General features: G+C 39.8%; 3 protein-coding genes and 1 long non-coding RNA gene across 35 annotated transcripts in view; 1 reads left to right on the top strand and 3 right to left on the bottom strand.

Annotated features, from left to right (window-relative positions):
* Nucleotides 1-1,581, bottom strand: part of STRN3 (striatin 3) — a 50,799-nt gene extending 49,218 nt beyond the window's left edge. For 8 of the 9 annotated variants that reach the window (XM_085549075.1, XM_085549073.1, XM_015864939.2 and 5 more), the window contains exon 1: nt 1,012-1,581. In XM_085549075.1, coding sequence (XP_085405201.1) covers nt 1,012-1,326 — 315 coding nt within the window. In that variant the 5' untranslated portion in view covers nt 1,327-1,581. The remainder of the gene's footprint in view (nt 1-1,011) is intronic. The other variant, XM_015864938.2, reaches the window with a different exon arrangement.
* On the top strand, nt 352-16,848 carry AP4S1 (adaptor related protein complex 4 subunit sigma 1). Of its 17 annotated transcripts, XM_085549094.1 has the most exons (8): nt 1,619-1,650; nt 4,695-4,779; nt 5,920-6,071; nt 7,566-7,766; nt 9,209-9,295; nt 10,150-10,218; nt 12,740-12,763; nt 16,063-16,848. In XM_085549094.1, exons 4-8 carry the CDS (start codon nt 7,629-7,631, stop codon nt 16,189-16,191), a joined length of 447 nt encoding a protein of 148 aa, XP_085405220.1. In that variant the 5' UTR covers nt 1,619-1,650; nt 4,695-4,779; nt 5,920-6,071; nt 7,566-7,628; the 3' UTR covers nt 16,192-16,848. The 17 variants fall into 17 exon arrangements, 15 of the variants coding, with proteins under 15 accessions (XP_032300835.1, XP_085405218.1, XP_085405224.1 ...); XR_014946661.1 differs by lacking the exons at nt 1,619-1,650; nt 4,695-4,779 and adding an exon at nt 593-887 and having other exon boundaries at nt 12,649-12,751; nt 16,063-16,121; XM_085549092.1 differs by lacking the exons at nt 1,619-1,650; nt 4,695-4,779 and adding an exon at nt 593-887.
* Nucleotides 6,015-16,111, bottom strand: LOC146760754 (uncharacterized). The gene is made up of 3 exons (XR_014946664.1): nt 15,973-16,111; nt 9,457-9,520; nt 6,015-6,152 (listed from the first exon to the last, which is right to left on the bottom strand). It is a non-coding gene; the product is annotated as an uncharacterized LOC146760754 (long non-coding RNA).
* A 1,366-nt stretch (nt 16,849-18,214) lies between the features above and the next one.
* The window catches only part of HECTD1 (HECT domain E3 ubiquitin protein ligase 1), a 54,442-nt gene continuing 46,506 nt past the window's right edge, over nt 18,215-26,150 (bottom strand). For all 8 annotated transcript variants that reach the window (XM_085549061.1, XM_015864927.3, XM_015864922.3 and 5 more), the window contains 11 exons: nt 25,841-26,051; nt 25,676-25,761; nt 24,808-24,935; nt 23,019-23,220; nt 22,758-22,895; nt 21,854-22,461; nt 20,744-20,822; nt 20,537-20,630; nt 20,076-20,226; nt 19,501-19,645; nt 18,215-19,159 (listed from right to left, as the gene is read on the bottom strand). In XM_085549061.1, coding sequence (XP_085405187.1) covers nt 19,022-19,159; nt 19,501-19,645; nt 20,076-20,226; nt 20,537-20,630; nt 20,744-20,822; nt 21,854-22,461; nt 22,758-22,895; nt 23,019-23,220; nt 24,808-24,935; nt 25,676-25,761; nt 25,841-26,051 — 1,980 coding nt within the window. In that variant the 3' untranslated portion in view covers nt 18,215-19,021. The remainder of the gene's footprint in view (nt 19,160-19,500; nt 19,646-20,075; nt 20,227-20,536; nt 20,631-20,743; nt 20,823-21,853; nt 22,462-22,757; nt 22,896-23,018; nt 23,221-24,807; nt 24,936-25,675; nt 25,762-25,840; nt 26,052-26,150) is intronic.

Below are 26,150 nucleotides of genomic sequence, written 5' to 3' on the forward strand. Positions count from 1 at the left end.
TTTTAAACAATTTTAACTGTTGTGTTTTCATAGGAGAAAAAAAAATGCACGACTTATAGACAAATGCCTCAGATTCTGTAGATTTCATAAACTGAACATAAGTTTGTGATGCGTGGCTTTATTTTTTATATGAACACGTAAATACAAGAGATCTTTTCCATTATGAAAAGCAAACATTTATGGCCAGAGATCTATGCTGGAACTCAAGCACTTGCTCCCTGCCCTCTAGAGTTGTTCAATTTTTGCTCCTGACACAGAGTTTGTATTTGTAGGACAAGGATCACACTGCAGACCCATCAGCTCCTCACTATTCTTCAGCAGTTGCTTCTCCCACGTGAGGTCTCCCAAGAAACAAAAAGGAAGGAAAGAGAGCATGTGTTCGACCTGTCTCCACCGTGAGCACCCGGTCAAGTCCGTTGCTTGCGAGATTTCTCGACCCCGTTCTTAGCGTTCTCCCACCTCGGCAGGCACCGCCGCCTCCCCGCTACCCCGAAGGAGCCGCTCGCTCAGCTCCGGTGAAGCCGTATCCTTCCACGCCCGCGGGCCGCGGCTTTCCCAAAGCAGCACCCAGGGCTGAGCAGGGCCGGGCTCCGAGAGCCCCCGAGTCATTGTGCTCGGGGAGGGGACCGCAGCTGTCAGGGCGCTCCGGGCCCTGCCCCGCACGACCGATCAGCGCGCTCAGCGGCCGCCCGCCCTCCTCCGGCGTTTTGCGGCCCTCGAGGCCCGCGGAGCCGGGTTGGCTCCGGCGCCAACAGCCCAGGCGGGCGCCATGCTAAAAACCAAAATGGCTGCCCCAGGGAAGGGAGCCCAGCTCGGGCCGTGAGGGGCCGCGCCTCCGCCAGCCCCGCCGCCCGGCGACGTCGCTTCGTCCTCCGGCCCTCGCGCAGGTACCGCTCCCGTCCCACAGCGACCGCCCCGGCCTCGGCGACCCGCCGGCCCCGCTCTCCCGTGCGGCCCCGAGACCCCGAGCCGGTCCCGGCCCCGCGCGCGGAGCCCACCCTGGGCCCGTACCTGCAGCTCGGCCCGCTCCACCTCCCAGTGCGCCCGTTCCATCTCGAAGCGGGCCCACTCGTGCTGGATGTAGTGCAGGATCCCCGGGATCGTGTAGTGCTGCGGCCGGGACAGCTCGGCGGGGCCCGCCGCCTCCTGCCCGCCCGGGGCCGCGGGGCCCTGCGGCTGCTGCTGCCCTCCGCCGCCGGCTCCGGCCCCCGCGCAGCCCCCGCCCGGCTGCAGGTTCGCGTTACCCCCGCTCTGCGGCGAGGGCTGCTGCGGCCTCGGCGCGGCCGCCATCCCGCCGCCTCCTCCGGCTCCGGGGTGCTCGTCCATTGTCTGCGGGGAGCCCTCCTTCTCGTCCCGCGGCGGGGGGCCACGAACGGGGGCCGGGGAGGGGGCGAGCGGCGCTGGCTGCGGCGGGCGGGAGGGGGCGGGCCGGGTACGGGGAGGCGGGGGGCCGCGCCGAGCGGTATCCGGGTGTCAGAGCAGCGCCCAGCCGCCGCCAGCCGCCATTACAGCCCGCCGGGCCTCGGCCCACCCACACGGGAAGGGGGAGCGGCACGGCGCGCGGGGCATGCCGGGAACTCGCTCCCCTCTCCCCTCCGCTCCTTCCTCCCGGCCCTTCGAGGCGGCGGAGCGCGCATGCGCCTGGGGGAGGTGAGCGCCGTGACCTGGGGGGGGCTGTGCTGAGGGGTAGTGCGGGCTGATGCTGGTACCGATACTGATACCGATACTGGTACTGATACTGATACCGATACCGATACCGATACTGCTCACTGAGCGGGCGGGGGGCGGCCGCTTTCGGGAGGGGCTGTAAGGCCGCTCCGGTTGTGCCTCGCCGGGCTGTGCTGGGCGCTGCTCGGTGTGTCTCACAAGTAGGTGGTTCTAGAACAGGTTGGCTGAACGTGCTCTGCCGGTGCCCGATCCTAATTGTATTGTAATGAAGGTCGTCTTCGTGCTGTTGTAGTTGAGGGGTTTGTGTAATGTTTCCCCGCACACATTAGCAGCAGGTTTGGTGTGCCATGGCAGCACAGCCCGGGTTGGCTGCACAGCATGGACGTGGTGAAAGATGGGCTGCACAGCACTGCCCTGAAATGCAGCGCTACCAAGTGCCCACCACGTCCTGGTGGATCTGTAGGCCACCCCTTCACAAATAACACACGGGTTCGGTTTTACTTCCCTAAAAATGCATATGCTGTATATATGGGTGGAACATGGATGGTGTCCTTAATGGGCTCGTTCTTGACAGTGCTGTAATTGTATTAAATGCCGAAAAATAAATCCTGCTTGTCCCAGTGCTGGCATTTCCTCTCTGCTGACCTCAGGTGCATGTTGCTGTTTCAGTTGTTTTACCAGTTCCTATCCGACTTTTCTCCATTAAGTCATTTCCTACCATCATTTCCTCAGTCTTCCCTTTTCCACACTGATCAGCCTGTCTGAATCCAACTTTTCCACCTCAGCAGATTTTTTCATTCTCCCCAGACAGTATCAAATCGTGACCAAAAATTGCCCCTTACCTCACAGTCCTCTTGGCCCTTTGTTTTACTCCAGCCCTTGAGACATTCCTCATTGCCCATTACCTTGGAAGTGCTGCAGTTTAGCTCCGTTACTATATTCAGGCAGCATGCTGACAACCGCTCTGCAAAGGAAAACTTTTTTTGCTGCTTCCTTCCTCCTTGGCTTCCCCAGATTAGTAAGGCTGCTTTTCTTAAAATTCCTCATCCTGAAGTTAAATATGGTGATTTATTTCAAAGCCACATTGACAAAGTTGTTTCATTTCTGGGTGGACAATAATTTGAAGGCTAAGGCCCAGAATACAAAAATGGTCACTCTGATCGATACGACTTTTAGTAAAGCCTGTCCACAGTCAGAACAACAACAAAAATAAATAGAACACAGGTATCAACCGTATGAACTGTCTTCATTTGCTACGTTCTTTTTCACAGTAGATTCATAGCTGGGAAGTTGATCAGACCAATGTATACCTCCAAAGTGCCCACCTGCTGTCCCCTGCTCGCACTTCTACCACTGGGCCATTTTAAATTCCAGATTAATCTATTTTCTTCTACATTTAGTACAGATAAAACACAATTAAAACCTCTGTGTCCAGAAAATCATCTAATTTATAGACAATGCTGTGAATTATTGACTGTTTAATTCTTGTCAAAACAAATATATATATATAAATATAGCCACATGTTTCTTGTTTGCTAGATTTGATCTCTTAATTGTCCTTTAACTCAGAGTCCTAAAGTGTTGGAGAACTTTGATGTCTCATAATAACTTCTAGATCTGTGAATGTCGACTAGAGTGGTTTGAATTCGTCACACAAATCTACTGCCTGAGGTCTCAAACTGGGGTTGTATTTCTTTTTTATGTTCTACGAGTATGTATGTGCAGATATTGGTGAAATCTTGGACAAAATAAATTAGTGTTAAGTGCTTGTAGCTATTGGAGATGTGATTAAAATTGTCTTTTCTATCACTGCATGTGAGATCTGCTGGGCTGGCCGCACTGGAGATGTGAGACCTCCTTTTATCCCCAGAACAGGTATTGCAGGCTTGGCCTCTCTAAGAGGTCTCAGCAAGTATCTGAACAGAGGCGTACAGGGGTGTGACTCACCAACAGGGACAGTCTGCGCTGCCTCACCAGGTTACGCTGCATAGTGAGCTGACATTGACATCCTGGAAGCATGTCCTTCACAGCTTCCATTTTGGTGTTTTGAAGCAAAACTGGGTGGATTTGAGTTTGAGTACAAAGCTGGAGTTATATATACAATCAGGTGAGGAAAATGAGCTTGCTTAGGGGCAGAAAAATCCAGAAGCATTTTGCTTTGTGAGCCAGGGTCATTAAATCTTCAGCTTGTCTGTTGGTGTAGAATGAGTTAAAGTTATGGTGTAGGTCATCAACAACTTCATGCTGCATCAGTCTGCTGCAGTGAGTCACAAACACCAGTCATGATTCCAGTTTTCTCTCACGGTTATTTATCTGCAAGAGATACTTCAGTGAGGGTGAGATCTAATACAGTGTAACAATGCGTGTGTATCACAGGAGTTACACTGAGTGTGCTTTATGTGTGTGCCACACAATAGAAACCCCTTGTGGAAGAAATAGACAAGCCAGTCAGGGGCTCACACTTTGGCACTTTGGAAGGAAGGACCACGATTTCAAGATGTTTTATGTCTTCTCTGTATGGAATTTTTGTGGGTTTGGGTTTTGTTTCTCAGAGTCTTCATGATGTTACAGTGTATCACAGCTGCTTTGTAGATGCAGAAGCAGATACTGTAGGCTATTCTGGACTGGATTTCAAATGCATGGCTGACTGTGACAGGGAACGCTGGGCATGACAGGCCATCAGGATCTGGGTAGTCCCCTCCAGTCTTCTGTTTGTGAACCCATTTGTGATACAGACAGTTGTCCACTGACCTGGAATGAGGCTGCCTATTCATTCCTGACAAACAGCCTTCAGAGAGCAACATCTTTTCATTGCTAAAATGAGCAAAATAATGGCAGCGGTATGAAAGGCTCACATCTTATCACCAGTTCTCTTGAAGCATTTGATTCTGTATGCAGAAAGGCATAGTAATTCATGTTGGATTTGAGCATTTACGCACACACATATGCAGGCATGCCCGTGAGAGTGCCCAGAGAAGCATGCAGGAGTTGCACTGGAAGAAACAGAGCTGTCTTTGTAATTATAGTGCTTGCTGAACATAAAAACTAGATCCTGAAACACATGGAACTTGATGGAGCAATGGAACATTCTCCACCCATCAACATGCACAGGTGTGCGGTGTGCTTTTTATTATACCTCACAGATCTCATTGCATCCTAAACATGTGAAATATTTTAACATGTTTTCTGTATCTGAAAGCTAAGAAATAAGCAGTCTGATCATCTTTATTTTTCTCCCCAGATTATTCAAGTATATGGTGTGTTGGTGGCTTTTTTAACTACATGGGTGATTTTCTTTCACAGCTGTTCTTAAAGGAAATACTGGAGTTATTCTCAAAGCCAGATTACACAGCTATATTTGCATGCATTGTTTACATATATACACACGTATGTATATATAATTTCACATATATATATAATTTCCCATGTAAATCAGATAAAAAATGTATTCCAAGATTTCTGCAGAAGGTTGTGTGCTTTTACTGTCATTTGTGTGAGGAAAAAATGTTGGAAGCTGTGCTTGATGCTCAGAACAACATACTTAGAGAAATAGCAGGTGATACTGCCGGCCTCTCCTCTGCAGATGTTAATCACCTGCTCTAATACTGTGAATGATGCCTGTCTCATAAAAGACAGGTGACACATTTGAGTACTACAATGGCTCCACCTCTGTTACAGCATAATTCATATTTCTATAAGGATTCTGGGTAAGAGCATTTGTAAGCATTTAAAAATTATAATAATTTGAGGCTGAAGTTTTTTTTTGCAGGTAAAACAGTACAGGCCTAATGAAAGAATAAACAGTCACATTAGTCATGACACCAGAAAGGGATTAATCACGTAGGAAGATTAACAAAGGAATAATTAGGATTAGGGGCAATCCTGCAGTAGAATACGTGTACATCAATTCACAAGTGGGTTTTTTTCTGTTAGGTATTCCTTAGTGGTAACTCAGAAGACACCAGTTTTCTTCAAGGACAGCACTGATTCATCTCACTGGCATACTTTTCTTTTTTTATTCCTCTGAGCATTAAGGCATCTATTCTGTTTTGCCCCTTTGAAAATTAAGGTGGCAATACAGAATAGGAAAAAAAACAGGGCCATACATGAAATGCAGAAAAGATTATATAGGAGCTGCCTTCTCATTTGATCATAAATGTCAGCCTGAGATGCCACCTGTCAGTGAAGATTCCTTAATACACTTCCATCTGGGCCTTTTTTGTCTCAGTTGCCTCATTTGTTCTTTCTCAGAGAACCATTTCCACTCCCTGAAGAGTGCAAAGCCTGGACAAGCAGCGTACACTTCAGCAGCACTTACTGACATTCCTGACTCATCCGTCTGAGGGAATCAACAAGAGGGCACTTCTCTTCTTGACATAAAGAGAGTTCATTCTGTCTAGGAGGTGAGAAAACAGACTGCCAGGGTTGCAAGCAGACTCTGTTGTCATCTGTATTGATCTGGACTCTTGTTCCCTGTAGGTGTCCTACACAAGAGCAGATAAAAAAGAAATTTTCAGAGTAACAGGGATAAAAGCTTTCTCGCAGACGTACAGTAGTGCAGAGGAAGAGCTCTCACTGATAGCTGATGCATCCTCTGGTATTTTCTCTTATCTACTCTTCCATTTCAGACATATTACCTGTGTAAAGAGTTGTGCATATGGGATAGTAAAGGGAAGAAGAGGATTAAAGTTATCATCTCTGATTGTAACTCACAATAAAGGTTCTCAAGGATAAGAAATGCCTGTGCAACACCTTCTAATCACTTATGGTAGAAGTGATACATATTGGAGAATAAGTTTTATTTAATTAGCTCTTACCATTACAATTCCAGCGTTTCCTATGGTTTCATATTCCTTACTGACAATGCTTTTGAATCTGTATATAACTATATAGTTATGTGTAGTTATCACACTTCATTGAGAAACAGATTCTGATTATCAGGTCCAATTGGTGCAGATGCATTTAATATAGAAGTCTAAAGTTCTTTGTTTAGGGAGCAAACTGCAGCACAATGTGATCATTTTATTCAAATAGCAGCGATGTTAACAGGGATGGCTTTTCTTTCAGAAAATACCTAGATGGCCAATATTAATCAGAAGTAAGCAGTAGTTGATGTCAGCACAATATACTGGGACTTTTCATATCTCTACCACATAAGATTTAGATTTTCTATTTTTTCCCTTTTCTCTAGGATGCAGTTTTTACACAGATAGCTGCACTATAGTCTTCTCTGTTCTCAGGAGTTCTGAGATCTTAGGAGAGGGTATTTGCATTATAACTTCTAAAGCACCAGGCAAGAAGCAAGTCTTTAAAACTGGAATGAAGAAATAACTTTTGCAGTAGCTGCTGTTTTGCTGACGTGTTTTGCCAAGAACACAAGAGCCAATAAGTCCTTGATCCAAGCAGAGGCAAACAGAAAACATTACAGTGACCGTTTCCTGGCACTGATGAAAAAAAACTTCATTAAAAATAAAATAAAATAATAATAATTTTATTTATATATATATATATATATGGAATACATATGCAGCTTACCTTTTTCTGCATGCTTTGAAGAACATGAAAAAAAATGTTTGCTTTTGTATGGAAAACGTATTTTGTGCTCCTTTTGATAGTCTTTTTCATTGTAGTTTGTGTCTGGCATATTTATACTCTATGGCTGTACTTCAATAGCACCGTATGGATTAATACTTATTTAGATTAAGCTACTTTGAGTGATTAACACTAACAGATTTCTCCTTAGAAATTTCTCCTAAGCCCCATGTGTAGTTTTCTGTCATGTGCCAAACCTGCCATTCCTTTCAGTGTCAGTCTGGGCTGGACGCTTTCTAGGAAGTCTTTTATATCTCCCATGCAAACTAATTCTTTTTTTACTCTTTCATTCTCTCTCCTCACAGAAATACTCCTATAAATTCCTGCATCAATAATTTAAACTGATTGCTGAGATCAACAAAACAGAAATGATAAAATTTTTTCTTATGGTGAACAAACAAGGTCAGACCAGGCTCTCCAGGTATTATGAGCACATAGAAATTCATAAACGGACAATGTTGGAAGCTGAAGTAATCAAAAACTGTCTCTCTCGTTCAAAGGATCAAGTAAGTTTTTTAATTCCCCAGTTATTTTATTGCATGTAAGTAATTCTAGAAACACATCAGTTTTCTTTGTAGGTCATTTTTTCATTTGTACCCATGAATAACAAAAATGTTTCTCAGCAGCGTTCATGTAGATGAACTGTTACTCTGTATTGAACAAATGTTTCTCTGAGGCTTACAATGATTTTGGAGATTTGTGTTTCACTGTCATAGAAGAGACTTCCTTCACTTGGAAGAGTTCAGAAGTCCAGGAATAATTTATTTTTTCCTGTTATTGCTTCTCTAGTAGTGATCTATAGATAGACCTTAGTCTTCTTTGCCAAGAAGGGTGGAGGAATAGCATGGACGACGCCAATTCTAAACAAAAAACTTGTTAGAAAAGATTCCAAATCATGTACTACCTAAAACATAGGTTTGGGGTTTTGTTTTGTTTTACATGTTTTTCAGCCATCTTGGGTCAAAACTACATTTTTAGGCTTTTTTTTTTTTTTTTTTTTAATTTCCCTTTTTTCCTTTTTTTTTTTATTTTTAAAGATTTTACAGATTGTGAATGAAAGTCAGAAAGCTCAGCTTCTGGAATTTATGTTAGATTGCACTTCAGATTTACATCGCTCACATAACTGAGCTGTTGGTTCTTTAAGAAAAGTATCAAACTTAGCAAAGAATTCGAGATCTCTGACTTCCACTTTGAGAGATGTGTGACTGTGAATGTGAGTGCTTTGCTTTTTGTAAAAAAAAATTGTGTTCTCAATTCAGCTTATTTTTCATTAATTTTGTGTCCCAGTAGGGCTGTTTAAACACACTTAATTCTAGGGGAAAAAAAATCATACCAAAAACGGTTGGTATAAACTGCAGATTCCCAGAATTAACAGCAACTAAAGAAATTAACCTCTTCCATACTGATTGCAAGAGCATGTCTGAAAGGAAACTTCACCAGAAGAATTAACAGCGCGCTGCCATTTCAAGGACTGAGCAGTTTTACTTAGGGAAAGGCTATCTGTAAAGCTGTGTGTAACAGCACCATCTACTGGCTCCTGACTTACGGTGAACTACAAGTAGATTTTTCCCTTGTGTTTGAATATCTAACATGGTTAATATGTGTAAGAACACTGAGCATTCTTAAATATTAAAATGATCTTCAGTTGACTCTTTTGTAAGTGTCTCTAACTGAAAATTTAGATATTGACTGTCCTTGAATTACAGCCCTGAACAAATTGCTTGACTTCTGCATGCTCCAGGCTATCCATACAAGAAGCAGTACTACATTTTCTGTCAGTAGATGAAAGGTTTTAAGTTACCCTCCTAAACTTCTATCAAATCAAAATTACCTGTTGGACATTGAGAAAACCATTGGTTTTTATGTGCCTTATATATGAAGGAAAGATTAATAATGTTCCAAGCTTAACCAGCAATTACTATGACTGACAAATTCTGCTTTTGCCTAGTGCTCTTTCATTGAGTATAAGGACTTTAAGTTGGTATACCGACAGTACGCAGCCCTTTTCGTAGTCGTTGGAATCAATGAGACAGAGGTAAGAGATGATATGTGGTCTTTAAACGTAAGCTTGTAGTAATCATAGGCAAGAACTCAAGCTTTTTTTTTTTGCTTTTTTTTTTTTTTTCTTTTTCCTCCAGCACGGAATTTGCAGTATATATTAGAGAACTTCAATTAGACGTGGCAAAAAATACTTACTTGTAAATAAAAGAGCAGGCTCCAAGGAGACCTATATAGTGGCCTTCCAGTACTTGAAGGGGGCCTACAGGAAAGCTGGGGAGAGATTTTTTATAAGGGCACGTAGCAAGAAGAGAAGGGGAAATGGCTTTAAAATGGAAAAGGGTAGATTTAAACTAGATAGCAGGGAGAAATTCTTTACTATGAGGGTGCTGAGTCACTGGAGAGAGCTCGTGGATGCCCTCTCCCTGGAAGCATTCAAGGCCAGGCTGGATGGGGCTTTGAGCAACCTGATCTAGTAGGAGGTGTCTCTGCCTATTGCAGGAAGGTTGGAACTGATGATCTTTAAGAACCTCCCAATCCATTCTATGATGCTATAATTGTACAGTTGTGGGGTGAGATTTCTTAACAAAGATCAGCATTACAGTCAGCTCAGTTGTTTCCTGTGTAATGAATTCCCAGCTGCCCTGTGTTTTCAGCTTCCTTGGATAAAGGACAAAAATCCATACTATTACTTAGAAAGATGCTATTTTATTTTTAAAACAAAAGGAGGGAAAAAAAAAAAAGTTATCTGACTGAAAATTACTGAGTACAGTTACTTAATAAGCCTTGAAGGCCGAGTCTGAGCTGAAGCGTTTACATTGATTTACAGTTCTTGGAATTAATTTTAAGCTTACTCCCGGAGACATTAAATTGTTTTTAACTTGCTTTCAGAATGAGATGGCAGTATATGAACTAATTCATAATTTTGTGGAGGTTCTGGACAAATACTTCAGCAGAGTGGTGAGTGAGACTTTGAACCTACTGTGATATATTTCTTTTACTAAGCTCTACTGGAATGTCTTTTCAAAGGAAAAAAAAGGGGGGATTTTTTTCTATATATATTCAAACATCACTTTGAAAACAGCAGCAAAGATGTTACCACTGGCAACAACAACAAAAAAAATTATTAAGAGTATTAGCTGATTTTTCAGAGAAGTAAAAGCACGCATGGTCTATGTATCATCTGACAAGGAATACCAGAAATGCTTCTGGTAGAAAAGCATGTTCTTATATGCTTATATTCAGGGATTTCTTTAGGTCATTGCTCTCAAAATAGCCACTGGCATTTTATGTTTTAAAACATTTTTTACTTTTTTTTTTTTTTTTTTTTTAAAGCAGTGTAGTTCTGTTCCTTAAATCCTAAACTCATGATGAAGACAGTTTAAGCATTAAGCAGGAAGCTGACATTAATCTCACTGAACAACAAAATTAGAGGGATAGAGCAAATGAAATCTCAAGTGCCAGAATGTTCTTGTGCACCCCATGCTGTCATCATTCTACAGGGGCCATCTGATACAATCACTCCTGTGAACATGTTTGGTTTTCTTTGAAGACTCAAAGACAGAGCTACCTCCAGTTCAAATGACACCTTCTCTTTTAATGTTTTGTTATCAGAAAGCTGGAAAAGGCAGCATAATAACAATGGTTAGAATATGTGCTATAAATTACATTTCTGGCAGTAGCTAATACAGAATTTATTATAATCTCATTTTAAACAAATTTGGGTTGAATAATACTTAAGGACAATTTAAGTTTGGCTATATTAAAGTGTGTTGGATACAATTTCCTTCACAGTCCATTAGTTTGAGAGTATTACATTGGTAATTACATATACAAGAGATCATCACACAGTATTTATGGTGCTTATGTAGTAGATCCAAAGCAGACCTGGCAGAGCTTCCTTTATGAATTCAAGGACTTGACTGAAAAAAGCTTCTATACTCTTCATCGTTTAAAGAAATGTAGTGCCTTTCCACGGCCCTATTTTCAATTGCGTATAACATAATAAATGGTAGAACACTGAAGAAGGCGGCTATAATTCTGGTTGGGGTTTCTGTCAATAACCACAGAGCAAGGAATATTTTAAGTTTGTACTGTTATGGATTAACGTTTAGGATTTGCACTATTTTAGAAGACCAAATTACGATGACAACAATGGAAACAAAACTCTGGGAAAGGAAAGAATACCTGTTCTCTAGATTGACACTTCATCTATTATTTTTTAGGTTTGTGAGCTTTAAACATTTTCACACTCTGTTTTGTCTGATGGAGTTTAGAGATCTTGAATTAAAGGAGAAGAACAAATTTTAATAGAATTAACTGCAAGTGCTACGATATGTAACTCTGAATCACCTTCACTTGCGTAATGGCTGCTCAGGAAGAACCATGCGTACTGTTTAGAATACGCACTCCAATCTTTTCAACTGCTTTTTAATAATAAGGAAGTTCAACCGAGCAAACTCGTTAAAATACAGTTTTGTGATGAATAAAAATCTCTAAGTGAAGGATGGCAAGGTCACTCGGTGACCTGCACACCAGTCTGATTAAGAGTATCTTTGGGCTACAGAAGAAGTTGTACTTCTATCAGTGCAAACTCTGACTAAAATTCCAGGGCTAGTCTGTAAATGGTGGAATCGATATCAACAAATGTAGTAAATTCCCTCAGTAGCAGATACAGATATTCTGTGGGAACAGACATTTTTCTTTCAGCAGAGGCTGTGGAAGTTCAGCCCTAAGTGCGCAGGATCTGAGGCTGTGACTAATTGTTTCTAAATTTAAACATTTAACTGAAGCACCCCAGTCAGATGTTTGGTCATCCTATGCTCCCATTACAGGGAGCAGAGACAAACAAGTATCTCTAGAAAGTGAGTCATGTCTCAAGTTTGCTGAGGCAACTGCTGAAGATACCTATCTCATCTGCAGACTTTAGAGAGAACACAAGGGCTCAGACACTTCACTTAAATAAAGTTGGTTGCTCTGAAGCAATAGCTCTTAGCAGTAAGGGGCCAGTTGCTGTCTCTATCCTAATAAATCCTGCCACAGCCACCACCACCATGGGGATACAGTCTTGTCTTTATTTACATTATAAACTTTGCACTGCCATCTTGATTTTGCAGAGGAAGAGGGAATATAGGGCTGAAGATGGAGTAAGCAGAGGTGCTGTTTTTCCGTCTGTTCTCTGGAACAGCACTACATATATTCCAGTTGTTACTTGTGAGTGACTTTAATGGGGTTTTGTTTTGATTTAAAGTAAAATTTTCAGAAATTTAGCTTTTTTAGGGGCAGGTAACACATCAAATGCAAAGGAGCAGTGCAGTAAAGAATGCACAACTGTGCAGTCCATTGGACAATATTAGTCAGCCTAATTTTTTTTTATTTTCTATTTTGAAGACACTGTTTATCATCTGAAGGGATATGTAATGTTTAATGACTTTGAGATGAAAATTGAACAATAATGAATGATTATCTCTTTTTCTTTCAGAGTGAATTAGATGTATCCTTTTTGGTATCAGAAAGCCATTTGTTTCTCTCTTTTTGGAGTATATTCTAGCTCATACTGGAACTAATAGCACCGACTCAGTCAAGACAATGCAGGGGTTTCACAAATTGTCCATTTAAAACAGCAACCTTTTGTTATCTGTAAGAAAGTATGGCTGATGAGGGTGTCCTACTTAAATCTTCAGTCATCATGATAAGCCTTGTACCTTAAAGGCAAAGAGAGTTTGCTATGAGAGAACTAAATGAAACCACCATCTAGACACCAAAGTTTATATTCACAGGGGAACTTTCAGCCTGACTTACTGATCACTTCAGGGTTTTACTTTCCATTTAAAGTAAAAAAAGAAGAAAAAAAAGATACTGACATGAACTACAACACAAATAAATAAATGTCATAAACATGTCTTGAGCCAAATAAAGCAGTAGCAGCATTTTAAGATAAGATTTGCACTTGATCATACTTTATAGAAGTGACATTTACTATCTGTATTAGCAGGAAGAAAGAAAAGCCTTAAGAGAAAATTGGGACTATAGACAAGGACACAGACATCACGTACTCTTTTTGTTTCTTTCCTTACAGCTGTAAGAAAAATGCTCATATTTATGATTTGCAGAGTAAAAGCTGCAACACTGCTGAACAAAACCAAACACAGACATATACTAAATAGTAAAATATGGCCATGAAATTGCAAGCACATAGAATACAATACTGAAAATGAACCAGGAGAATGCAGCACAAAGTCCCTTCTCTCCCATACTTTGTCCCTCACAGGCTACTCTCTTCTCGGTACCTTCAAGGAAAACAGGGGCATCTCAGGCTTACAACTAAAACAAATGTGGACCAACTAACAGCTAGTTAAATAACTACCTCTTCAGTAGCAGCACATGGCTTTTATGGGAGCTTCTGTGTGTTGGCTGTAAAGCATTTTGACCATAATATGATGTTTATTTTCATCCTGGGATTCAGTCAATCATACACTTGAGTGTATGATGGAAACAGGTGGCAGTTCTAAAATGTGCTTTGGTTTTGTTTTTAATTCAGTAGTGTTGTTAGGACAGTTGAATAAACAAGTAACAAAGTTGTCCCAGTGATGCTGCTTCTTAATGTGTTAATATCACGATATAAGCCTTGCTTTTATGTATTAAATAAGTGGGTGGAATTTCAAGTAGCTCTAAAACCACAGCTTAGGTAGCACAGGAGCCACTTTCCTGGTGTGATTACCACAGATGATAAAAATGGAAGGGTTATCACAGCAGCTTTGTGGGAAACAACATGCTGGTAAGCATGACAGTCTTGTAAAGTTACAAAAGCTGACTTTTGTGTTGCTTGAACTGGTGAAGCAGAGCTTACTCAAAGACACAAGTTTCTCTCTAAGGTTGTGATGTACAGAAATGAACTCACAGAAGGAGAACAGCCACCTTGCAAACTTTCAGAGAATTTATCCCACAGTATCCACTGCTGTTAGATAGGCTAGAAGGTACCTAAAGCAAACATCTGAAAAGATGAAATGACGATGCATGGTATTTCTTGAACGTAGATGAAAGAAGAAAAAAAGAAAGCAGCGACTTTAACTAACCTTTAGCTGAAGATGAATGATACAGACAGAAAGAAATCAAAGTTCTTTAATACTGCACATATAGTAGCAAACCACATACGTACTCATGCTATAATCTACAAAGATTTTGTTTGTGCTCCTGGGTGTGTTACCTGATCACAAGGTGTTGGTTGTAGTTTATAATCTCTTAGGGTTGTACACACCCTAAATTACTTGCCTGGAATATCCTGAGATATCTTAAAATGTCTCTATATGACTTGAATGTGCATTTTCCCCTCCCTTCTTCCCTACTTTAGTATCTGCCTCTAAGTTGTTTCAGGGAAGGAGAGACAGGATTGTGTCACATTTACCTCCTTTTAGTATGTGCCTCATAAACACTCCCAGTGAGACTAAAAAATACTGGTAGGGCCTTTTGAAAGGGCATGATAACTCATGAAGTTACCAAGAGCCAGCAGAACAACCAATTTTATTAGGTAGCATTACCCTCTACTGCCATGATATCTAATGGCCAGAACTGTGTTTACTATTCTTACAGGAAACAGACTATAAATGAGAGCTCTGGGTGATGTACATGTCAGTACGCACAGTATATAGCTTTTCCTGTTGCTAGTTGCCCAGACTGGCTTGCTCTGGTGTTTTTCAGCTGGGTGTGGATCTATGACTTCAGGGCTTTAAACCCTGAAATCTGGAGTGAATTGCCAAACAAGTGACAGGTGGAGGAGTGTTGCTGAAAATCACAAACATCTCTCACTGGGCAGGGCAGGAAGACTTGAATGGCTGAGCACTATTTCATGTCGAGTTGTAACAGCAGAGAAGAGTCATGAGACTTACAGGAAGGGGAAAAATGCCAAGATTATTCACCGTGCAAGTCTGACTGTTAGCCAAGAACAGTATGGTAAAGTGAGGTGCGAACGTAACTGAAGAAGGAAGCCTATGTTTGGCTGAGAGGAAGGGGTGAGTGCTGGCACTCTGGGGGAACTGTAGTGTTGTCATCACTGAAGTTAGTAGAATGCAAAAATTAAAAGCCAGCAGGAGTTGGCCTTATTGCCTGTTGAAACTTGAATGGAATGTTATCTGACTTTGTGAACAGATCCTCCCTGCCCTATGTAGGTCAGTGTCACAGTTGATGTAAGCAGGAATGGAACAAGTCTCCCTAAAACTTCTCACATCACTGTAATAAGGAAGCCATAACTTCTCAGAATAAAACATCTGTGTTCAATTTGCTTGACTGATCCTTGCCCTCAAGATTTACTCCTAGATTAATGCATTACCTTTTTGTATCACACTCCACTTAAGCTATTTTCAAGAAAATCAAATAGCATCAGCAATTCAGGGCAAGGAAGTTTATACTTGAGAATCAGATTTTAAGAATTCAAAAACTACTTTGATTACAAGAAATACAGAACACTGGCATCTTCACATTCAAATCATGATCCCTTGATAACATTTTATATTCATGAGATAAGTGCTTAGGCTGACAGTAAAATTAATCACCAACATCTACATTCAAGTTTAGTTTTCTTTTACTTCTGTGTTGCAATACTGCAAGATGCAACTTCTCTAGCACCAACTTCTAATATCTCCAGCACTGGCCCATGAAAAGCATCAGCTGACCTGTTTCCTTACAAATAGACACATAACTAGCACACTTAATACTTACTTTTTAAAGTTGGTTTGTTTTTTTCTTTTAGATTTTTCTCTGATTTATCTTCATGTAGTTGAAAATATACTTAACCTGTAACATTTCTAGATCATGTTCAATCTGGACAGAGTGCACATCATTCTGGATGAAATGGTGCTAAACGGCTGCATTGTGGAAACAAACCCCAGCAGAATTCTTGCTCCTCTGTTTGTGCTCGACAAAGTGGCAGAGAGTTAGGAAGATGCACTGAAGCGTTTAACAGCAGATGGTGAAACCCTTGGAAGCACACCAACAAGCAGGCTCTTGATTTTGCAAGACCAACTCATGCAATATTTAAATCAGCTGAAAAGTATTTCCTGCTTCTTCCATACCCTGAAAAAGACACAGAACCACAAGGTTGAGCCTTTATTTTCAGATGTAACTTTCTAAGGACACAGCAGAAACATTTCTAGAACAGAAGAAAAGTCCCTGAAGAATTGTTTTTTCTTCTAAACAAACTATGAATAAAGCAATGGAAACTTACTTGTGACTATGTAGGTACGGCTCCGAATCCTGCAGCATTCTGCCGGACCTGGACAGACTGAAAATATGGAAAAACAATTTCAAACTATCTTTCAATGGCACTTCTTAAAGCAACAATATGCTTCTTTATTTTCATATATATGCACTGAAAGTTAAAGTTCAGTAACTTTTATGACCACATTTAAACTAGATTCAGCCTTAATCAAAAAGCTGGTCATCTTGACCACAGAGATCTTCTGATTTTGGTTACAAAATACATGTAAGTAATACAAGTGTAGATGTATGTAAGATTCCTGCATACTGTGTTGTGTTGTAACTAGAATTAAGTTACACTTTAATATTATAACATTAATAAATTAATTAAAATCAAAAGGTTTGATATTTTACAATAGACGTATGTGCTTTGTAAATCACACAATATCTTTGTTATTTTGGAACACCACTGTTAGTGGGTTTTTTCTTTTCAAAATAGCCATTTGCATCCAAATGCTATATCACTTAAGTCACTGAAGTCAGCAATCTACAATTGCTTTAATTTACCTTCCTGGGTATGTAAGTTATCAGGCTCCTTCTTCATGACCCCCAAGCCAGAGCTAGGTGTAACAGGACACTGAAAGAGCGAGAGCTCTGTGTTTGAAAGCACATTGACAGCTGCAGTTAAACAGTACAAAAAGCAAGGCCTAGTGACTACAGAGTGAAGTGTAGTGCAGAAGAAACGTTTACAGCTCACAACTTCCAAGTTCTCCTCCTACCAGCCAGGAAACCTCAGCATCCTGAGAAACAGGTGGCATTCCAACTTCTCGAACTGAAGACACCACAGGGCATAGACATTTCTTGCAAACTACCACACAAACTCAAACTTCCAACTAAGGTTAGCATGTTGATCTCTAATTATAGATAACGAAGTGCCAGCTGACCGCAGCCTACTCCTTTATCTCAGCAGGTTGCCAACATAAATATTCCTTCCCATTGCAGGACAATGCTACAGTTAAATACATTAAACAAAACAAACAAACAAACAAACAAACAAAAAAAACCCATACAAAACTATTTCCTTTAATTGACAATGTAAATAATTAATAACAGTCAAACTGTCCACAAAGTATCCATCCATAAAGAACTAACTATATGGAGAAAACCTGGCAGGCTCAGCATGAAATCCAAATTCCTTAGGCTACTATATTTGAGGCAGAATTTTTCAGCAAGCCTTTCCTCAGCAGGGGCCCAAGCAAGAGCAATTACCAAAGAGAGCTGGCACAGAACAAAGCGTGCACACAGACAGATAAAACTAAATTTTTCTTTTTCCTTTTGAAAAGTGAGTATTAAAATATGTTTAAAAGACACATTACTTTACATGACATCTTCTTTGCTTTGCTTTGCCTTACCATGAACAGCTTTCCACCAATAAACATCTCACCAATGTGACAAACCAAGACAGGCACTTCTCCTCAAGTAAAGCAGAACCTCCCACACCGTGGGACCCAGTTTTCATTCCACAGTAATAAGGAATTAAAATCTCAGGCCGTGGGCTCACTGAAAAGCACCAAACCCTGCAAAGTTATCACTGCCAGTTGCACTGTGTAATGTTGAGAGCTGAGCACACAGACAAGTCAGTGACATCAACTATCGCCATGTAGTTCTTTTAAACCTTGACAAAAGTATGGCCCCTTGTTCAAAACACATACATAGACTCAGTAACATAAGAAATATGAAGAAGGTATTCAGAGGAGACGCTGTGTATGTTGCAAACATTTTAATGATTACTGTTGAGCTTACACATTGGGTGTTTTGTTGTTTTTAAACTTCAAACTGCAACAAGTTAAATAAATGTTTATAATATACAAAGAAAATACAACCAAAAGTAAAACTTGCTTTAAGTGTGCCTTGCACTAGGAACCAGTGTGTGTTCTTTTTAATAGCTTTATTGTTGAACTGCACAAATACACTTACGGATTTGATCTTCATAGCAGGGCATTTGAGAAATCAAAATATATTCCCACTTGAAAGAAAACAAAAGGTTGTGCATGATTATATGCAAAAACCCACTAAAATACTCCAATAGTGCAGGCACCATTAAAAAAGAAAAAGCTGGAGATGCCCATTAACTCTAAGTTTTAAGGAAGCAAGTTTCTGACCGGTTAGCTTAAAGCCAGCAAAACAGGGATCGGTGATGGCAACTGTAGTGTACAAGGTATTAAATGACAAACTTTACACAAATACACTGTTAGAAATTTGTATCAGTGAACACTGAAAATCTGATGATCTGTTCTTTGGAACAGTCAAACAGAACCACCTTAATTTCCAGTTGTGCAAGCCCTTGAAGCATCACACAGTGTTCTGTGCCAATTTCTTGCTGGCTGTGTAGTTATAAGGATTTATTCTGTCATTAGCAGCTAACAAACTTATTCCACAAGTTCCTCACGAGTGAAAAAAGGCAAGTCTCGTCAGAGCACAGCGTGGAGATCATATTTTTCTGCACACAAACACAAGAGGCTTTGCTAGTATCAAAAAACACTTTCTCATGTCCAACATCGCAGTCAACAACTCAGTTGAGATGGAAGCCTTTTTCCATTGTAGCAGCTAGCAGACGCTCTCTCATAATCTCCTCAGAAGAATACTCAGGCAACTTCAGGTAATGCACACATGTATTCACAGACGGGTAACTGGCATCTGTAGCATCAACCTGAGGAAAAGAAAGAACGTTTGCTACTGCAGTTGTTCACTCCATGTGCTTTTGCAACACAAGGATGCCAAAAAACAAAGGCAGTAGGAAAGCTACAGACCTAAACATTTATCTACTTTATATGTACATTGTATCCCTTCTAAGCAAATGTGATGTCAGAGGATGGACCTGAAACACAGGGTAGTACTGGCAGCTTGGCACAGCAACATGAATTAGAAAAGGAAAGAAAACTGAAACAACAACAACATAAAACACACATCAATGATTTTCCTTAACTCAGCAAGGAATACATACAACTGCCAAGCTAACTGGTTTGAAAAGGTAACCTGAAGAAACCATACCTTGCGTACAACAGTCAGCCGGGGATGTAGGTTTGCCAGTCCTCCTGGTGGGAGTGTTGAGCAACCAGTGGTGAACTGGAGGAAAGCCTTTCTTTCATCTGAAGACATCCCACATAGAACTCTCACAAATCGAAGGAATCCAGGGCTTAAAATAAATTAAAATGATCAGTTACAACAACATTCTATGACAGATGTTCTGCCTCCCTCCCCAGTTTTTCTTCAGACAGAAATATCAGCATCTTTAGTAGTCCCTAAGTAGTCACTGTAAGACTCCAGTGCCTGTTCACCACACAGTTAAGAATAAAACATCATAAAACATAAAGATACTTCTTTAATCTTCCACTAGTTTGACGTTTAAAACATTTTCTTTTTTTTTTTATTTCTCCTCATCATGAAAGCACCAAGTACCTTCTAATCTGTCTCTTGTAACACAACTATTTCATACAGGTTAAAGCAAATTAGTTGCTCTTCATTGGCTGCCAATTCCAATTTTGCATCTTTACCTAAGGAACATTCTAGGTGTACTGTCACATCATGCATCTAAGTGATTTTTAAATCATTTTGAACTAATGTACCTGTCCCGTGTATATCCCAGTTTAGGTTCTGTATAATTAATGATATCCTCTGCTGCCCAGGAAGGAGACTGATTTCCACAAAGAATCATCTGGACTTCTTCGTGGCTGAAAGAACTCAGCTTCTCCATCGGGAAGACTCTATTGAAGCCATCTTTAATACATACAAGATACTGTTATAAACGCACACCAAAAGAACGTTTTACGAGATAACATCGACTGAAGTACAATTGAAGTGCCAAGTAAACATCTATCAACATCTTCTAAATCAACAAAACTCAATCTCTCCAAGGTTTGTATCAGTATACCTAATGCAAAAGTGTTAGGAAACAAATCTCCTATTTACCTGCTACATCCTCAAATGTTTTGTTTCTGAAAGCCATTCTACACCACTAATTCAAAACAGGACATGCTGAACATCAATAAGTTCACTTAAATATATATTCTGCCATTATTAAAATTACCTCTGAATGCCTCCATCTGTTTCTGTATACCAGTATGCATGCAGAAGTCAAACATGAGATCCACATACTCCTCTGCATTATCCATTGTTACAGTCTGCAAAAAAACCCAAACAAACAAACAAAAAAAAACCAATATATAAATACTCAAAGAGTTCACAGGGCATTAGAATTACTGCTGAGATTTCTGAAAGTCGGTTGATCCCTTACCTCATCTTCACCACCTGGTTTGAGATCTACAGCTGTAAATCCGTACACTTTGGATGAAGGGCAAAACTGAAAATTTAAACTTCAAGACAGAAAAAATTGTTAGCTGCTTACTGGAAATGAGTTTGCAATTGCTTTTGCAAACACATAAGATTAATGAATCCTCCCTTCTCCACCATTTCAAAATATTGTGGATCATTCTGCATATTCCTAAACAGTGGTACCATACAGAAAACTACAATTAGTAATGGACTATGTAAATAATAAATATTTCCTGTCTACAGTATGCACGTGTATTTGCTCACTACTTACTTGGTTCTGCAATCAAAACTTTCTTGCAGTTCTCTATCTTTAAACTATCGGCCTCAAAACAACTTAAGCAGTTTAATTCAGTTCACGGTCTCAGAGAATCATTTACATTGATTTCCAATACTAATAGTTATAGAGAGACTTAACACAATTAGGACCTTCAATGGTGGTACTTGTGCTTGCTCTCACTCTGTCTTATGTTACACTTAAGTCAACAAGGCCATAAGGAATTACCAAACTCTAACTACATAATCCCCATGGTGTAAGATGATTTTTATGAATAACTCACACTATTAGTGTTGTTTGGAAAGAAATACTTTAGAACTACAGAAGATGACATCCTGGCCCAAATTCACACAGGTGTGAGTAGTTTTGTATCTTCCAACACACTACTGATGTCTGTTAACACATATCCACATCTCAGAAAAGCTCAAAGGGTTCTCTTTAAAAGCACTTCAAAAAGCTTAATAGATTTCAATAGTTGTTATAACAAATGAATTGCTTCAAAGTTTTGTAAGGGTCTCAGCAAGTACTTAGTGTTCTGACAGAGTCATAATGGCATCATGGTGCAGTCACATTTAAGTTAAAAAGCCTGAACATGTATGAAGAAAAACCCCTACAGCAAGTAGGATCTAGAATATAGCTATAAACAGCAAAATGGATTTTGCTACATCTCTAATGACTGCACCTGCCTCCACACAATAATACTATTTAAAACGAAGAAATTTCAATTCTTATCAGATATGGTAATGCTTGTCTCTAATACAATACTGCTTGTGCACTTACAAATATGAAAATTCTTACCCCAAATCCTCTATGCTAAGTGGTGGCCCAGAACCTGATGGATTCTTCAGCATTAATTCCTGTAGTTTTGTATTTTTTTCATCTTCTGACAGACTTTTGTTGCTTAAAATTTGACGCCTTTTAACAGCAAGGTCCTTAATTTCTTTTAGAAACCTTGCTCTATGTGGATTTATCAATTCAAAGTCTTCCCACGTTAGAATTCCATTAAACCAGGCAGGAGGTTTAGGTTTTGGTGGATCAAGAATAAACTCTGATTTGGAGTCTTCTTCCAGACTTCCTACTGACAATGAATCATGTCCTTCTTCTGTAGAAGCCTCCGACTGACTTTCAGTACAGTGCAAGTCCCTGTCACTCCGTGATTCATATATCAACTTACTCATATTGCTTTTAATGTCTCCCATACACATGAGTTTAAAAAAAGGCTTAGAAATGGGTAGATCCACAAGTCTATTGTCTTGAATGCATTTAGCCAAGAAAATTCCAAGGAAATGAAAGAGCTTGGTTATCCTATCAAGTTCATCACTGTCTTGTGGGAATGGTGCTGTGAAGAGTCCACATGATCGCTGCACATAGTAACCAGGGGGTTTTAATCCACCACCAATATCAACCTGATTTAAGAGACAGAAAACAAACATTAACATTAAAAATTCATAAATAAAAATGAACATTGATAAAGCTGAATTTAATCGTATTACTGTGCTAGTTAACTTACTATACTGTACTTTCAGTGTCATAAAGGAAAAAGGTGAGAAGGAGCTGTGGAACATGGTGGTCATTCCTGACTATGAACTATGATGAGTGGCTGCTCACTGATTAAATGTTCTTTCCTTCCTGGTTATCTAGCTCATTTTTCGCTTACATAAGTTTTGAACACTTAGAATGTAAAACAGAAACAGAAACAGACCTGACGAGACTCATCATCTGGAAAATCGTCATCACAAAGCCAAGCTCCCAAATCCGTCCTCTGAAATTCTGCTGCTACCAATGCATAAAATTCCAAGGTAGGACCCAGGCCTGTTCCTTCCTCCCCTAAAAACTCAACCTACAAAAAACACAAGGAATATTAACAATAAAAGAAATTTCTAGTGAAACGTTCAGCGTTGGTTATATCCTGGCCAGTACATGAGAAATGGCTATCTAAACTCACTCTGCTAGGCAAATTTACCTCTAGAACAGATTTTCTGTCTGCATGAATCTGCATGACATTTTCTGCCCATTCCATCAGGGATTCACCTCGCGGAACTTTCACCCTTTCATGCTTCAGGCGTCCCACTCTGAATTCTCCCGGATCATCACGTCGCACTGTGCTTGTGGTTCTTGTTCTTTCAACAGTGGCTTCACGTCTGTTTTGTAACCACACAATTGCTCTAGAACAAAACCCCACAAAACAGTTGTTTAAAACTTGAAAGTATCCACAATTAAAAAGTTCACCTTTTTCAGAATTATCCAAAATGCACAACTATGGGCTGCTTTATATTTTATGAAAACTATATGCAAACTAAATAATTTTTCATTGCTATGAAGGGTCAAACATAACATCTAATATAATAAATAGCAACAACATTTAATATATGATTTGAATTACTATAGCTTTAACTTTATAGTGGAATGAACAGAGGGCATCATACTTTAAATCACACGTGCAGAAAAACCTACAGTTTCTTACTAATGGTAGACGGTCATTACAGGTTGTTACACTATGCTGCAGGACAGTTACACATGAACCCGCTAATACTGACCAAGTTTTTCAGCACAATTTACTTGCTTACACCATAAGAGAAGCATTAAACCAAAGATGAAGTGCAGTCATTCACATGCAAAATCATAGAATCATAGAATTACTCAGGTTGGAAAAGACCTCAGAGATCACCAAGTCGAACCGCAGCCTAACCATAGTACCCTAACTCTAACAACCCTCTGCTAAATTGTATCTCTGAGTACCACATCCAAACGGCTCTTAAACACATCCAAGGATGGTGACTTGACCAACCCCCTGGGAAGCCTATTCCAGTGTTTAACCTTCTGTAAAGAAGTGTTTCCTAACATCCAACCTAAAATGACATTAAGTTATAATAGAGTAATAACAACATAATAAAACTCTTACCTACATAGTTATAGATAAGAGTACAAAAGAAACATAGTCAACTTAAAAAAAATAATCCAACATAGTACTGATGTTACAGCAATTATGTGGGTCCTTTGTTCCTCCATAGTTCCAAAAGACATGTATCAATTAAGCAAGAACAACTGCCTCTAATAACAGTACTTATAAGAAGGCAAAGTTCAAAATTCTCATATGGATTTTCATCTATGCAGCAATCAAATACCTACAAATCTACTATCTTTTGGTTATTCTGTTTGGCATTTGCTCAGAGGTGGTGGACACCATCCCAGGAGAAATTCACAGTCAGGCTGGATGAGACTCTGAGACAGTTGTAGGTGTCCCTGATCACTGCAGAGGAGCTGGACAAGATGACCTTTAAAGGTCCCTTCCAACTCAAACAAAAGTTTATGTGCTTTGGTTTATACTTTCAAAGATCAGTTAATTCACAGTTACTCTAAGAAAGCTCTTTTGTTTTTTAGTTCATTATGCAATAAACTGCAATCCAACTGAATTACTACCTGGTATAACTATCTACAGGAATCCAGCTGTATCTTCATATAACGTACTGAAGAATGAAATTTCTTCAAAGAAAATATCCAGGAGAATATCAGACAAAAGATAAGCTACTTATCACAGACTTCTAACACAATAAATGAAAAACGTTACAAGCATCCCAAAGTTCTGAAGCTTCCCGGCGTCTCCCTATTTTTCCTGCTACCTGCCTAAAATGCTCAATAAGCCAAGTGTATCTTGTTAGGATGACTCAAAACTCTGTTTTGAAAAATAAATAAAATAAAATAAAAACAATCTGAGAGGTGGAAGGGTTTTTTGTTTTCACTTGTTTGTTTACCTTGATGCTCCAAATGCTGTGCAGGTGAAGTATAACTGCCTAGTTTCAAATGGAATTAAGAAAGGACACTTGCTTGTTAGCTGCTCACACCAGTCTGGCAAAGCTCCACTTGCTAGTGCCAAGGGTTCCTGTAGTTTAATGGAAGAAACAACAGCAGAAAGTATTTCTATTATTACACTCAGGTTGTTCCAGCCATTTTCTAACTAATGAATAGACAGCCAATACACCCAAGCTGAGTTTTCACCTACACTTGAGCAAGTTCCCTGCTTCCTAGCAGACTTTCCTTTTGTTTTTAAATGCCATTAACAAGACGTTTGTTGAGTTTCTAGTGTTTGAGAGGACACAGGATGCTTTGGCACATACCCTATGATTTGTACTAAATCCTTGGGATTTAGTACCTACTGGTGACCTACTGGTCAAAGTGTTGTGGGGAAATCTCAGTATGTAATTATCAAGATAACTATTTCTGAACTTTGCTCAAAAGTGGTCAAATACTTCCTCAATTCTGCAAGTTGACACAAAAAATTCAGTGGTAGAAGAGATGATCCATACTGAAATATTACTTCTAAAATACAGCTTTAGCTTAGACATAAACTAAACCATCACTTTATATATATCAAGGCCTGTGTTGGGGATCAAAACTGCTATCACTTCAACAATTATCTCAACTGAGATGAAATGAAAAAATTATACTTTCTAACCGTAAAGATCATAACATTTATTGCTATGTTTCCATTCAGACTTCCTTACTACTACTGAATTTATTCCTCCAAACGAAAAGAAAATAAATTTTGTATGAAACAATTCAAAAGGCAAGACAACAAAAAAGCTAATACATTCAAACAGTTTAAGTAAGGAAGAGTTTTACCTCAATCTGCTGCAGAATTTTTGTAGTAATTTTTTTGCTTGTGAATTCATCTGGAGGAAAGTTAAACTGAGGATGCTCATCTCCTTCTGAAATGAAGAGGAAAAAAAATCATTTATTTTGTGTTCACTAAAACATTTGAGGAACTTTGCTTTATAACTCACACACCTTCTTGAGAAGTTCGTGCTGTGTAAGGGTCACTAGCAACTATATACAAAATGCGAAGTAACTGCAAAACATCTTCTACTCCACAGGAGTTCTGCCCACTGCCAGCTTTGGCTTGAGGTTGCTCTTTTGCCAAACTAAGGATATCAGAATTCTGAAGAGTAGAAATGGCCCCCTGGCTTAATCCAGATTTTGATCCATGTTCACAAAAATCCTAAGGGGAAAAAATAATAATTAAAAAAACGCCATGAATGAAAACTGCATACTGCCATTCTTACACTCGTGCTCCAAGTTAATGATTTGAAAAATCAGA

The sequence above is a fragment of the Coturnix japonica genome, chromosome 5 (genome assembly GCF_054131305.1).
Source record: "Coturnix japonica strain WE chromosome 5, WE-NBRP24, whole genome shotgun sequence".
Classification (NCBI taxonomy): Eukaryota; Metazoa; Chordata; class Aves; order Galliformes; family Phasianidae; genus Coturnix; species Coturnix japonica.

What these genes read in the sequence shown, in the direction of transcription:
- AP4S1 (XM_085549092.1), top strand. Translation starts at nt 7,629, where the DNA reads ATGATAAAATTTTTTCTTATGGTGAACAAACAAGGTCAGACCAGGCTC. An exon ending in TCTCTCGTTCAAAGGATCAA is followed by an intron (nt 7,767 to 9,208) that starts GTAAGTTTTTTA and finishes GCTTTTGCCTAG; the next exon opens with TGCTCTTTCATTGAGTATAA. An exon ending in ACAAATACTTCAGCAGAGTG is followed by an intron (nt 10,219 to 12,739) that starts GTGAGTGAGACT and finishes TTTTTCTTTCAG; the next exon opens with AGTGAATTAGATGTATCCTT.